The sequence below is a fragment of the Rhinichthys klamathensis genome, unplaced genomic scaffold, assembly GCF_029890125.1.
Source record: "Rhinichthys klamathensis goyatoka isolate OS25496 unplaced genomic scaffold, OSU_Roscu_1.1 h1tg000323l_1, whole genome shotgun sequence".
NCBI lineage: Eukaryota > Metazoa > Chordata > Actinopteri > Cypriniformes > Leuciscidae > Rhinichthys > Rhinichthys klamathensis.
In genome coordinates, this window is record NW_026606839.1 from 358,047 (window position 1) to 370,915 (window position 12,869).

A 12,869-nucleotide genomic window follows, 5' to 3' on the forward strand; every position below is an offset into this window, starting at 1 on the left:
TGTGTGTGTGTGTGTGTGTGTATGTGTATGTGTGTATATATATATATATATTTAATGGTGTTGTGCAGGTTTATGTGAATGTATCATTACATTAAGATGTTAATAATTATGACCATAGGCTCTGAAGAAAAATATATACAGTTAATACTCTAAATGTTTTATACCTTATTGGAACAGTCCCCTTCCCTCCAAAATTAAACACACAAAAAATAATTTAATTAAAATATATATATATATATACATACAGTATATATATATATATATATATCAGACTAATTAATGTCATTTCATTAATAGATTGGTGTGCCAAGAGTGACATTAGTCTTCACTTAGACTGAGTTAAGCAAGAGTCTTGTGACAAATTGTAATTGGACATTATAGCCATAAAAAAATTCAAAGTACTTGGATACTTAAGTACATTTGAAGGCAAATACTGTTGTACTTTTACTCAAGTGAATGTTTAAAGGCAGCACTTCTACTTTTACTTGAGTAATATTTTACCTTGAGTATCTTTACTTTTACTCAAGTACATGGTATGTGTACTTCGTCCACCACTGGTCACCATGTAGGCTCGCTATTGGCCGACGCTGGTCATGTTTATGATGCGTGATCCTACGTGAACTATCCCTTTAAGGTTGAACCACTGGAGTCACATGGACTATTTTAATAATGTCTTTACTATCTTTATGGGGCTTGAAAGTGGTTATAACGTTTCTGTCTATGGGGGGATCAGAAAGCTTTCGGATTTCATCAAAAATATCTTAATTTGTGTTCCGAAGATGAACGAAGGTCTTACGGGCTTGGAACGACATGAGGGTGAGTAATTACTGACAAAGTTCATAGATAGTGTGGAATTAGTGTGGGTTAAGCATACGGCGCATGGCATTTTTCAGACCAGGGACGGTCTTGCACACTAACTTCCTGTCGCGCACACGCACTATCAAGTGGCCAAGACCACAAGTGTGGGTATTTGTACATCTTGACATGGGGCCTGTCCAAATAATCAACAATAACCCACCACCATAATATAGGCCTATGCTTTAGTCATTCATTTTTTTTTTTAATCTTAAAAACCTATTTCTACAATAAGATATTACCCTTATTAGACTGGCTAGACTACTTGCTAATTGCAAAACACACATTAAGGAACAATAGCCATATAGCAAATATAATATGCCAAAGTTTTGTTTATTTTATTGTCACACTTAAAGCAAGCACATTACAAATTTGCAAATATATTATGAATGCTTTATGCTTTTTACAATGAACAATTTACACACCTATTCCTAAATAACGCTTACGGTGAAATCCTTTAACTGAATTTTTATAGACAAGTTGCATTAACATGTATTTACATTGTGCCACCACAAGTGACTGTACATTATAAAGCATGATATAGTTATATTAATATCATTTTATCATGAATTGAGACTTTGCTTGCTTTGCATTGTAATGATGCATGGAAAATGTTAGCTTGTTTCAAGTTGGTGTGTTCATATTTGCTCAGGAACATGCACCTGTGATAAAGAAATTAAACAATGAGATTCACATGTTCAGTGTCTGTGTAAAACATCCTGTGATCATTAACATCAACAAACCTGTAACTTCTCACTGTTTGTGCACAGAGCTGTAGGTCACCTCGTCCTCCACTGATACTGGGCTAAACTGGAGATATGAAAGATGATTAAGAAGAATACTGACAATTACATTACAGGACAAATCTCTGTGCATGTTCTTGTGAATTCACTCACTGCTTTAGTTTTAGGTCGTACTGTCACAGAGCTGTAAGTCACGTCATTCTCTGCAACCGCTGATGATGAACAGACACCGTTTCCCTGTGAATAATTATAAACATTTCTGATTGTTCTGAGTCTCTCAGTTATGAGTTTGAACTCAAATCGGTTGTCAGCTCAAACCTACTGCGTCACTGTCTCCATCTCGGTTCACCTCTGTAATGTTGGTGTTATTTATGTCTGTTAGTGAGAAAACAAATGATGCTATCAGTCTTTCCATTGCACAGTTCTTGGACATCAGCATAAAGTTTATAAGCGCTCAATGGGGTACTTTTTTAAATAAGTCTCGTATTCTACCAATGCTGCATTCATTTAATGAAAAATACAGTAAAAACTATACTGCGACCCTTCATAAATCATTGCTGATCTGCTGCTCAAGACACATTTCTGATTATTATCAGTGTTGAGAACAGTTGTGTTGCTTCATATTTTGTGGAAACTCTGATAACAAATTTTTTTTTTTTTATTAAAAAAATTAGAAATTAATATTTTGTGTCATTATAAAAGTTTTAAACTGACTTCTGATTAATTTCAATTTTTCAATTCATTTTTGCAGGAGAAAAAAAATATTCATATCTTAAAAAAAAAAAAGGACTGCAAACTTTTGAACAATAGTGTGCAAAACTGATCAAACACTGAATGGCTGATGGAAAATGTCATATAATAAGAAAGGTAAATCAATACTGACTGTTCTTCTTTCTCAGTTTTACAGCTGACACGACAGTCACCAACAGCAGAAACAACACGACCGTCGGAATCCACACCTCCAGATACCCATAATGCCTGTGAGAATAAACAATACAAATGGTTCATATTATATATGCATACAAAATTACCACGTTTTTGCTGTCATTGTCATGACAATAGCTGAAACTAAATTTATGATGCATTTTTCCAACTTTTTAAAAACTTTTTATTCTTAGTTGTATAGTGAACTCTGTCACTCGCAAACATATTACTTCATCAGTTCTGTTGACATTTATTTTGTGATCGTGGGATTCGTTCTGTTGACATCAAATTGGATATTTAGTTCAAAATGCTGCCATTATTATTGGTTTCAATTTATTTCAAATGTTTGTTTTTTGCTGTTCAAATTCTAAAATTCTGTAAATGATGACAGAATTTTCATTTCTGGGTGAACCATCCCTTTTAACAACCATTTAGTTTTAGTTTTATACCATTTCACAAGTGCCATGTTGCAAAACTAAAATAGACGTAGGTTACAGTGCATGAAAAAGAGGAAGATGGCCTCACTGATGCAGTTGCTGTTTTACTGTACACACCAGTTACAGTCATAAAATGAAAATAAATTATGTTGCATACAATTAACCTTAAAAACTTAAAATCACACTTGCATACATTTTGGTTACTTAAAAGTTATATTCTGTTTGCATGTTTTAATATGAGTATTAATACTTATTCTGCTGATCTTCAGTGCTTGATGTTGGATTGTTGTTGCTAAAGAAGAGAAAGAAATAATATAAAGTTCAATAATTAACTCGAACAGATCTAATTAGAAAACCAAAAGGCAAAAAAGACTACACAGAGAAATAGACTAAATGTTAAAGGGTTAGTTCACCCCAAAATGATGTCATTAATGACTCTCCCTCATGTCGTCCCAAGCCCGTAAGACCTCCGTTCATCTTCGGAACACAGTTTAAGGTATTTTAGATTTAGTCCGAGAGCGTTCTGTCCCTCCATTGGAAATGTATGTACGGTATACTGTCCTTGTCCAGAAAGGAAATAAAGACATCATCAAAGTAGTCCATGTGACATCAGTGGGTTAGTTAGAATGTGTTGAAGCATCGAAAATACATTTTGGTCCAAAAATAACAAAAACTACGACTTTATTCAGTATTGTATTCTTGGCCGGTTCTGTTGTGGATCCGCGTTCAGTGCCGCCGCTGACGTAAGACGCTGCTGACGTGTGTCTGGTGTGTGTGTGTGTGTGTGTATTCTGGTTCTGTTGTGGATCCGCGTTCAGTGCCGCCGCTGACGTAAGACGCTGCTGACGTGTGTCTGGTGTGTATGTGTGTGTGTGTGTGTGTGTGTGTGACGTAAGACGCTGCTGACGTGTGTCTGGTGCGCCCGAGCTTCGTTTACAGTCTGAGGGAGACGCACGCTGGAAACAAAACAATCTTCGCAAACATGTCTAAGGATTTCCACACAGAGGAAGACTTGCATTTTTTTGCCCAGCCATATTTATTTGAACCCGAACACACGAACACACCAGACACACGTCAGCAGCGTCACTGAACGCGGATCCACAACAGAACCAGAATACACACACACACCAGACACACGTCAGCAGCGTCTTACGTCAGCGGCGGCACTGAACGCGGATCCACAACAGAACCAGAATACACACACACACACACCAGACACACGTCAGCAGCGTCTTACGTCAGCGGCGGCACTGAACGCGGATCCACAACAGAACCAGAATACACACACACACACACCAGACACACGTCAGCAGCGTCTTACGTCAGCGGCGGCACTGAACGCGGATCCACAACAGAACCAGAATACACACACACACACACCAGACACACGTCAGCAGCGTCTTACGTCAGCGGCGTCACTGAACGCGGATCCACAACAGAACCAGAATACACACACACACACACACCAGACACACGTCAGCAGCGTCTTACGTCAGCGGCGGCACTGAACGCGGATCCACAACAGAACCAGAATACACACACACACACACACCAGACACACGTCAGCAGCGTCTTACGTCAGCGGCGGCACTGAACGCGGATCCACAACAGAACCAGAATACACACACACACACACCAGACACACGTCAGCAGCGTCTTACGTCAGCGGCGGCACTGAATGCGGATCCACAACAGAACCAGAATACACACACACACACACCAGACACACGTCAGCAGCGTCTTACGTCAGCGGCGTCACTGAACGCGGATCCACAACAGAACCAGAATACACACACACACACACACCAGACACACGTCAGCAGCGTCTTACGTCAGCGGCGGCACTGAACGCGGATCCACAACAGAACCAGAATACACACACACACACACACCAGACACACGTCAGCAGCGTCTTACGTCAGCGGCGGCACTGAACGCGGATCCACAACAGAACCAGAATACACACACACACACACCAGACACACGTCAGCAGCGTCTTACGTCAGCGGCGGCACTGAATGCGGATCCACAACAGAACCAGAATACACACACACACACCAGACACACGTCAGGAGCGTCTTACGTCAGCGGCGGCACTGAATGCGGATCCACAACAGAACCAGAATACACACACACACACACACACACACCAGACACACGTCAGCAGCGTCTTACGTCAGCGGCGGCACTGAACGCGGATCCACAACAGAACCAGAATACACACACACACACCAGACACACGTCAGCAGCGTCTTACGTCAGCGGCGGCACTGAACGCGGATCCACAACAGAACCAGAATACACACACACACACACACACACCAGACACACGTCAGCAGCGTCTTACGTCAGCGGCGGCACTGAACGCGGATCCACAACAGAACCAGAATACACACACACACACACCAGACACACGTCAGCAGCGTCTTACGTCAGCGGCGGCACTGAATGCGGATCCACAACAGAACCAGAATACACACACACACACACCAGACACACGTCAGCAGCGTCTTACGTCAGCGGCGGCACTGAACGCGGATCCACAACAGAACCAGAATACACACACACACACACACACACACCAGACACACGTCAGCAGCGTCTTACGTCAGCGGCGGCACTGAACGCGGATCCACAACAGAACCAGAATACACACACACACACACCAGACACACGTCAGCAGCGTCTTACGTCAGCGGCGTCACTGAACGCGGATCCACAACAGAACCAGAATACACACACACACACACACCAGACACACGTCAGCAGCGTCTTACGTCAGCGGCGGCACTGAACGCGGATCCACAACAGAACCAGAATACACACACACACACACACCAGACACACGTCAGCAGCGTCTTACGTCAGCGGCGGCACTGAACGCGGATCCACAACAGAACCAGAATACACACACACACACACCAGACACACGTCAGCAGCGTCTTACGTCAGCGGCGGCACTGAATGCGGATCCACAACAGAACCAGAATACACACACACACACACCAGACACACGTCAGCAGCGTCTTACGTCAGCGGCGTCACTGAACGCGGATCCACAACAGAACCAGAATACACACACACACACACACCAGACACACGTCAGCAGCGTCTTACGTCAGCGGCGGCACTGAACGCGGATCCACAACAGAACCAGAATACACACACACACACACACCAGACACACGTCAGCAGCGTCTTACGTCAGCGGCGGCACTGAACGCGGATCCACAACAGAACCAGAATACACACACACACACACCAGACACACGTCAGCAGCGTCTTACGTCAGCGGCGGCACTGAATGCGGATCCACAACAGAACCAGAATACACACACACACACCAGACACACGTCAGGAGCGTCTTACGTCAGCGGCGGCACTGAACGCGGATCCACAACAGAACCAGAATACACACACACACACACACACACACCAGACACACGTCAGCAGCGTCTTACGTCAGCGGCGGCACTGAACGCGGATCCACAACAGAACCAGAATACACACACACACACCAGACACACGTCAGCAGCGTCTTACGTCAGCGGCGGCACTGAACGCGGATCCACAACAGAACCAGAATACACACACACACACACACCAGACACACGTCAGCAGCGTCTTACGTCAGCGGCGGCACTGAACGCGGATCCACAACAGAACCAGAATACACACACACACACACCAGACACACGTCAGCAGCGTCTTACGTCAGCGGCGGCACTGAATGCGGATCCACAACAGAACCAGAATACACACACACACACACCAGACACACGTCAGCAGCGTCTTACGTCAGCGGCGGCACTGAACGCGGATCCACAACAGAACCAGAATACACACACACACACACACCAGACACACGTCAGCAGCGTCTTACGTCAGCGGCGGCACTGAACGCGGATCCACAACAGAACCAGAATACACACACACACACACCAGACACACGTCAGCAGCGTCTTACGTCAGCGGCGGCACTGAATGCGGATCCACAACAGAACCAGAATACACACACACACACACCAGACACACGTCAGCAGCGTCTTACGTCAGCGGCGGCACTGAACGCGGATCCACAACAGAACCAGAATACACACACACACACACACACACACCAGACACACGTCAGCAGCGTCTTACATCAGCAGCGGCACTGAACGCGGATCCACAACAGAACCAGAATACACACACACACACACACCAGACACACGTCAGCAGCGTCTTACATCAGCAGCGGCACTGAACGCGGATCCACAACAGAACCAGAATACACACACACACACACACACACCAGACACACGTCAGCAGCGTCTTACATCAGCAGCGGCACTGAACGCGGATCCACAACAGAACCAGAATACACACACACACACACACACACACACACACACCAGACACACGTCAGCAGCGTCTTACGTCAGCGGCGGCACTGAACGCGGATCCACAACAGAACTGGAAGACAATACAATGCTGAATAAAGTCGTAGTTTTTGTTATTTTTGGACCAAAATGTATTTTCGATGCTTCAACACATTCTAACTAACCCACTGATGTCACATGGACTACTTTGATGATGTCTTTATTTCCTTTCTGGACAAGGACAGTATACCGTACATACATTTACAATGGAGGGACAGAAAGCTCTCGGACTAAATCTAAAATACCTTAAACTGTGTTCCGAAGATGAACGGAGGTCTTACGGCTTGGGACGACATGAGGGAAAGTCATTAATGACATAATTTTCATTTTTGGGTGAACTAACCCTTTAAGAAAGAAAATTAAAAACCATATTGTAATGATGCAGAGCAGAAAGCAGGATCCAAGTGCAGAAGTGTTTTTATTAAGCCTAGACTTAAACTTTAACAACGACTCAGACTATGGAACAGGACTCAGGAACAGAACAAACATTACAAAGTCAAGAACCCACAAACACTGATACAAGACACAGGGTTTAAATACAGAGATTAACAAGCTAAACAAGATAACAAGGGGGCGTGGCTAATCAGAAACACCTGGGGAGCCTAATAAACAAGAACAACAAGGGACTACAAAACATGGCACAGGACAGGAAATTACAAAAGTCCACACAAGACAAGGGGAACATAAGACAGGAATCATAACACATATACTAGTAACATAAGCATCTTATTAGGTCCATGATACAATATCAATCTTATATTCAAGCAATATTTGAGATTGATTCATATTTGAATTAGCTACTAACCTATTTTTGTTAAATTCTTCTGTGGTCACAACTGCTGTTGAATAAAATTGCAGAAAAATTTACATTTTTTATTATAATTTTGTCACCATACGATTTTAAAATCACAACCAAAACTTGTCTTGTCACTCACATCAGATCCACCAATAGCAAACCACAACCATACAATCAATTCCCGTATTAAAAGAAATCAAGTCCCGCCCTACATTTATTCTTGTTTGAGAAGCCGTTTCACTTGGATATACGTGGTAATAGGGAAGGAAAGGCTATTGTAACTTCTGTTTGATCCCCATTTTAATCTATTTAATCTATATTACTTTACTTTTTTTGGTTCAGAAAACAGTGACAACAGGAACGTGTGGAGACATACTGAACACAGAAAAAAATGAAAACAACTTTTTGTTTTTTTCTTATCAAAAACTCCTGTAGGTCTAAGTAGTGAATGGGTTTTACCAGTGACCGTGAGTTGAACAGAAGCCTGTTGATATCCAGCAGAGCAGAAGTACCATCCAGAATCACTGAGTCTCAGTCCAGTCATCAACACAGTGAAGGAGCTTCTCCCATCATCACTGATCTGGACTGATGCATTCTGGGATGTGTCAGTCCTCCCCACTGTGTAACAGCTCTGATCTTTATATCTGCACCACTGTTTGAGTTTATTCTGATATCCAGAAGTGTAGAAACACTGGACACTGACATTATCACCTTCATGTCCAGATACACTGCTGTTCTTCACAGACACATCAGGAGCTGAACACACAGACACAAGTCATTAAGATTAATTAGGAATAGGATCAGAATTATTCATCTGAATGTGAAACTCATCTCAAACCTGATTGAACTGTGAGATGAAGCTGCTCTGTTTCATCTTTTTGAAATATTCCTCCAATCTCCTCAACACACCAGTAAGATCCAGTGTCTTCACGCTGCAGGTTTCTCATAGTCACAGTAAAGAAACTCTGATCTGGATGATCCATTACTGACACTTTTCCTTTGGTTTCATTAGCATATGCCAGAATAGAGCAGTAATTATATGCAGATTTTGCATGAAAGCACCAGTATTTCTTGTGTTTTGTGTAATTCCTGTCATAATAACATGGAATAACGACAGATCCTCCAGTCTGAACCGTTAACTCTCTGCTTGCTGATCCTGTTGTGCATTCAGGACCTGAGCGAAGAAAAGATCAACTTTAGTTTGACTTTTATGTAGCGGCAGGGCCGGCGCTAGCCATTTGGGTGCCCTAAGCACAAATGCTTGGTGGTGCCCCCCCACCCCACTCACCCCCTCACCCACCCAAGGAATAACAACCATTCAGAATTTCTTAGTCTGATGAAGCACAATATAATAATTCTGTACATAATTTGTAGGGCTGGGAAAAGATTAATCGCGATTAATCGCATCCAAAATAAAAGTTTGTGTCTACATGAATGATATATGTGTGTGTACTGTGTATAATTATTTTGTATATACACTACCGTTCAAAAGTTTGGGGTCGGTACGATTTTAAATACTTTTAAAATAATTCTCTTCTGCTAACCATGGCTGCGCTTATTTGATTAAAAATACAACAAAAATCAGTTATAGTATTAAATATTATTCCAGTGTAAATCAGCTGTTTTCTGTGTGAATATATAGTAAAGTGTAATTTATTCCTGTGATCAAAGCTGAATTTTCAGCATCACCAGTGTCAGTGTCTTCAGTGTCAAATGATCCTTCACAAATCAGTATAATATGAGGATTTGATGCTCAAGAAACATTAATTATTATTATCAAATTTTGAAACAGTTGTTGGTCTGTCAGTTGTAGTTTTTTTTTTTTTTTTTTTTAGGATTCTTTGATGAATAGGAAGTTCAAAAGACTTTTGTAACATTATAAATGTCTTTACTGTCACTTTCAATCAAATTAACTATTCCTTGATAAATAAAAGTATTGATTTCTTTCCTCCAAAAAATAAAAATAAAATTCTCACTGACACCAAACTTTCGAACGGTAGTGTATATAAATACACATTTGCATGTATGTATTTAAGAAATATTTGTTATTTATATATAAAATATTTAAATTTATATATAATATAAATTATATATAAATATATACAGTATATACATGCAAATATTTCTTAAATATATACGTGCATATGTGTGTGTATTTATATATACAAAATAATTATACACAGTACACACACATATATCATGTAGACACAAACTTTTATTTTGGATGCGATTAATCTTTTCCCAGCCCTAATAATTTGACAACTCTGTGAATATGAAAATATACAAACACTGAGATTGTGGTTTTTTTTTTTTCTAATTGCAGTTTCACCAACAGATGTCGCCCTTGGGCCTTGGCCTCTTGAAAATGAACGCATTATCCGCATAAAACAACAACGAAAAAACGTATCTAAGCGGTCTTCCTTTTCTTCTCAAACAAACTAACTGCATCTTAAACAGCCCAAGTTTAAAAAATTTCCGGGGGAGAAAGCCCCGGACCCCCGTTAAAATAAAAGATTCAACATGCAGGGCTAAAAAAGCCCCGGATCATTTGCACTACTAGCGACGCCCCCTGGACATGCATACACGACGCAAGGGCGCCCGCGCTACAAAACTAACATTTTTATTTAAAACATTGTCTTACCTGCAAAGCGACGCGCGAGTATCATCCCGCTGTCTATTCTTTTTCCTTTTTTCGCCCCCGACTCTTGGTGCCTTTCCGAGGCCATGTCTGAGGTCGGTGTCTGCCAAATTTGACATTGATTGAGGCATAATCGAACAGACCACTGGGAGGTGGGGAAGGGGGGGCACCAGAGGGAGACGAAAAATGAGATTCACCTTTTTCTCGACTAATTTGGTCTAGGCCTATATTACTTTTGTATTGCTTTTGTAGATTAACATGCTTTAGACATATTTTATTTGTTATTTATACTAGTAGCCTATTGTGATGATTTTTCACGACCCAGATTTTTTGGTGCCCCCCCAAGCACTTGGTGCCCTACGCGCAGCGCGTGATGTGCGTGTGCGGAGCGCCGGCCCTGTGTAGCGGTAAATGTATAAAAGAATTACAAAATGCATGTCATACAGCAAGATATGTAAACTTGTGTAAAATTAATTGTAAGCAAACAGAGAACACTTGCCTGTTATGAGCCAAAGGGAAAATACAATGAACTTCTTCAAACTGACTGTCGGTCTGTCGAAAAGTTGCAATGTTTCTTCTTTCTCTATCTTCATCATTTCCATGCAAGTTTAAATTTTTAGGTTAATACTATAGACACAGCTTCTCACTCAAGGAGACGAGCATAAAGTCTAAAGTCATCATAGATTTCTACAGTCTTTCTCACTTCCTGCATTCGTTCTTTCTTGTTGCTTGTCAAAAAGCCTCTCTGTGAATGTTGCATCGGAAGTTACAAATGTGTCACCTGGTGAAATGAGAAGTATTAATGTGCAATGCAGTGAATGTCAAAGCTGTTCCGCTCCTGGATTCACATGCTTCCTTCTCTAGTTCTCATTTTGCAATTATAGGTACAGTATGTCACCTCAGAAACGGGTTATTTTTGGTCTGTTTTGTGGTTGGGTCAAAGAAATATATGACCAAGAAAAACATATCTACAGAATTTAATATGACTTGAAAACAAGATGTGAAAGTATAGAAATGGAGCACTTTTCTGTATAGAAGTCAATAGAGAAAAAGCTTCTATTGTTTTTTGTATGCTGATCAAATGCAAGACGTAACAGCCTCAGATATGGTAAAAGGAGAAACAAGGGTATTCTCAGTGCTTCTGTTATTGTAAACATTCACACATATTTCACACATCGTCTGCAGTGTTAGTTGAGAATAACTGAGTGGGAACACATCCAACAAGGCTTGCATAGGCAGATGACATGATACGTGGCATACAAATATTCAGTATTAGCTGAGGAAATTGGGCACTTCATTTTTTTGGGTGAATATGTTTGACTTAAGGTTATTTTTAAGTATGTTCAAAACAATTCACATTTGGAAGATTTATGCATTTAAAAGTTATAGTTTCTCTCTACAACCAACAATTCTAATGACATCATTCTGCACTTCAGCTTCTCCTCAGATTGTCTGTCCAATCAAATGCTGATTTTTAACATTATTCTCTCAACAGACATTTACATCGATAGTCTGGTGTTATAATTGATCTGCTTTTGGTGTACTGTGGACTGGGTAAAACTGTTTTTAATGGCAGGCTAGCAGTTACCGTTGACTCGCGCTAGCCTAGCACCGGCGAACTATGCAACTGGAACGACTGGATGACATTTTTTGAAAACTGTCTCCACTGATAAATAACACTAAGGCTAACTTGGAAATGAGGCCCGATGCCCAAAATTCTGAACCACCCCTTTAACATGATGACATATGCAAATACTGTCACTGGCTAAAATTACATTACTGCATGCGGTCAGTACTATATCATATTTATAAAAAAAATGGCTAAATGGAAAACATTTATTTTTATTTTATAGTCGTATTTGGTATGTTCCTCATTTATAGTTTGCTTTTGATAAAAGAAAAAAAATACATTTGGAGAAAAATAGTGAATAAAAATACATTGCAGACAGGCATTTAGCAAATGTAGACGTCTAATACATTCAAGAAAATTCACAGTTCTAATGAGAAGACGAGCACTGGACTGCTGCAGATTAGTGGGGAAATATATTTATTTAC

General features: G+C 41.1%; 1 protein-coding gene across 1 annotated transcript in view; it reads right to left on the reverse strand.

Moving 5' to 3' along the window:
- Positions 1-1,169: 1,169 nt before the first annotated feature.
- pigr (polymeric immunoglobulin receptor) overlaps positions 1,170-12,869 on the reverse strand; it is a 37,708-nt gene continuing 26,008 nt past the window's right edge. The window contains 7 exon segments of the mRNA XM_056271709.1: positions 1,170-1,517; positions 1,599-1,665; positions 1,752-1,835; positions 1,921-1,973; positions 2,482-2,576; positions 3,210-3,251; positions 8,186-8,219. Coding sequence (XP_056127684.1) covers positions 1,609-1,665; positions 1,752-1,835; positions 1,921-1,973; positions 2,482-2,576; positions 3,210-3,251; positions 8,186-8,219 — 365 coding nt within the window. The 3' untranslated portion in view covers positions 1,170-1,517; positions 1,599-1,608.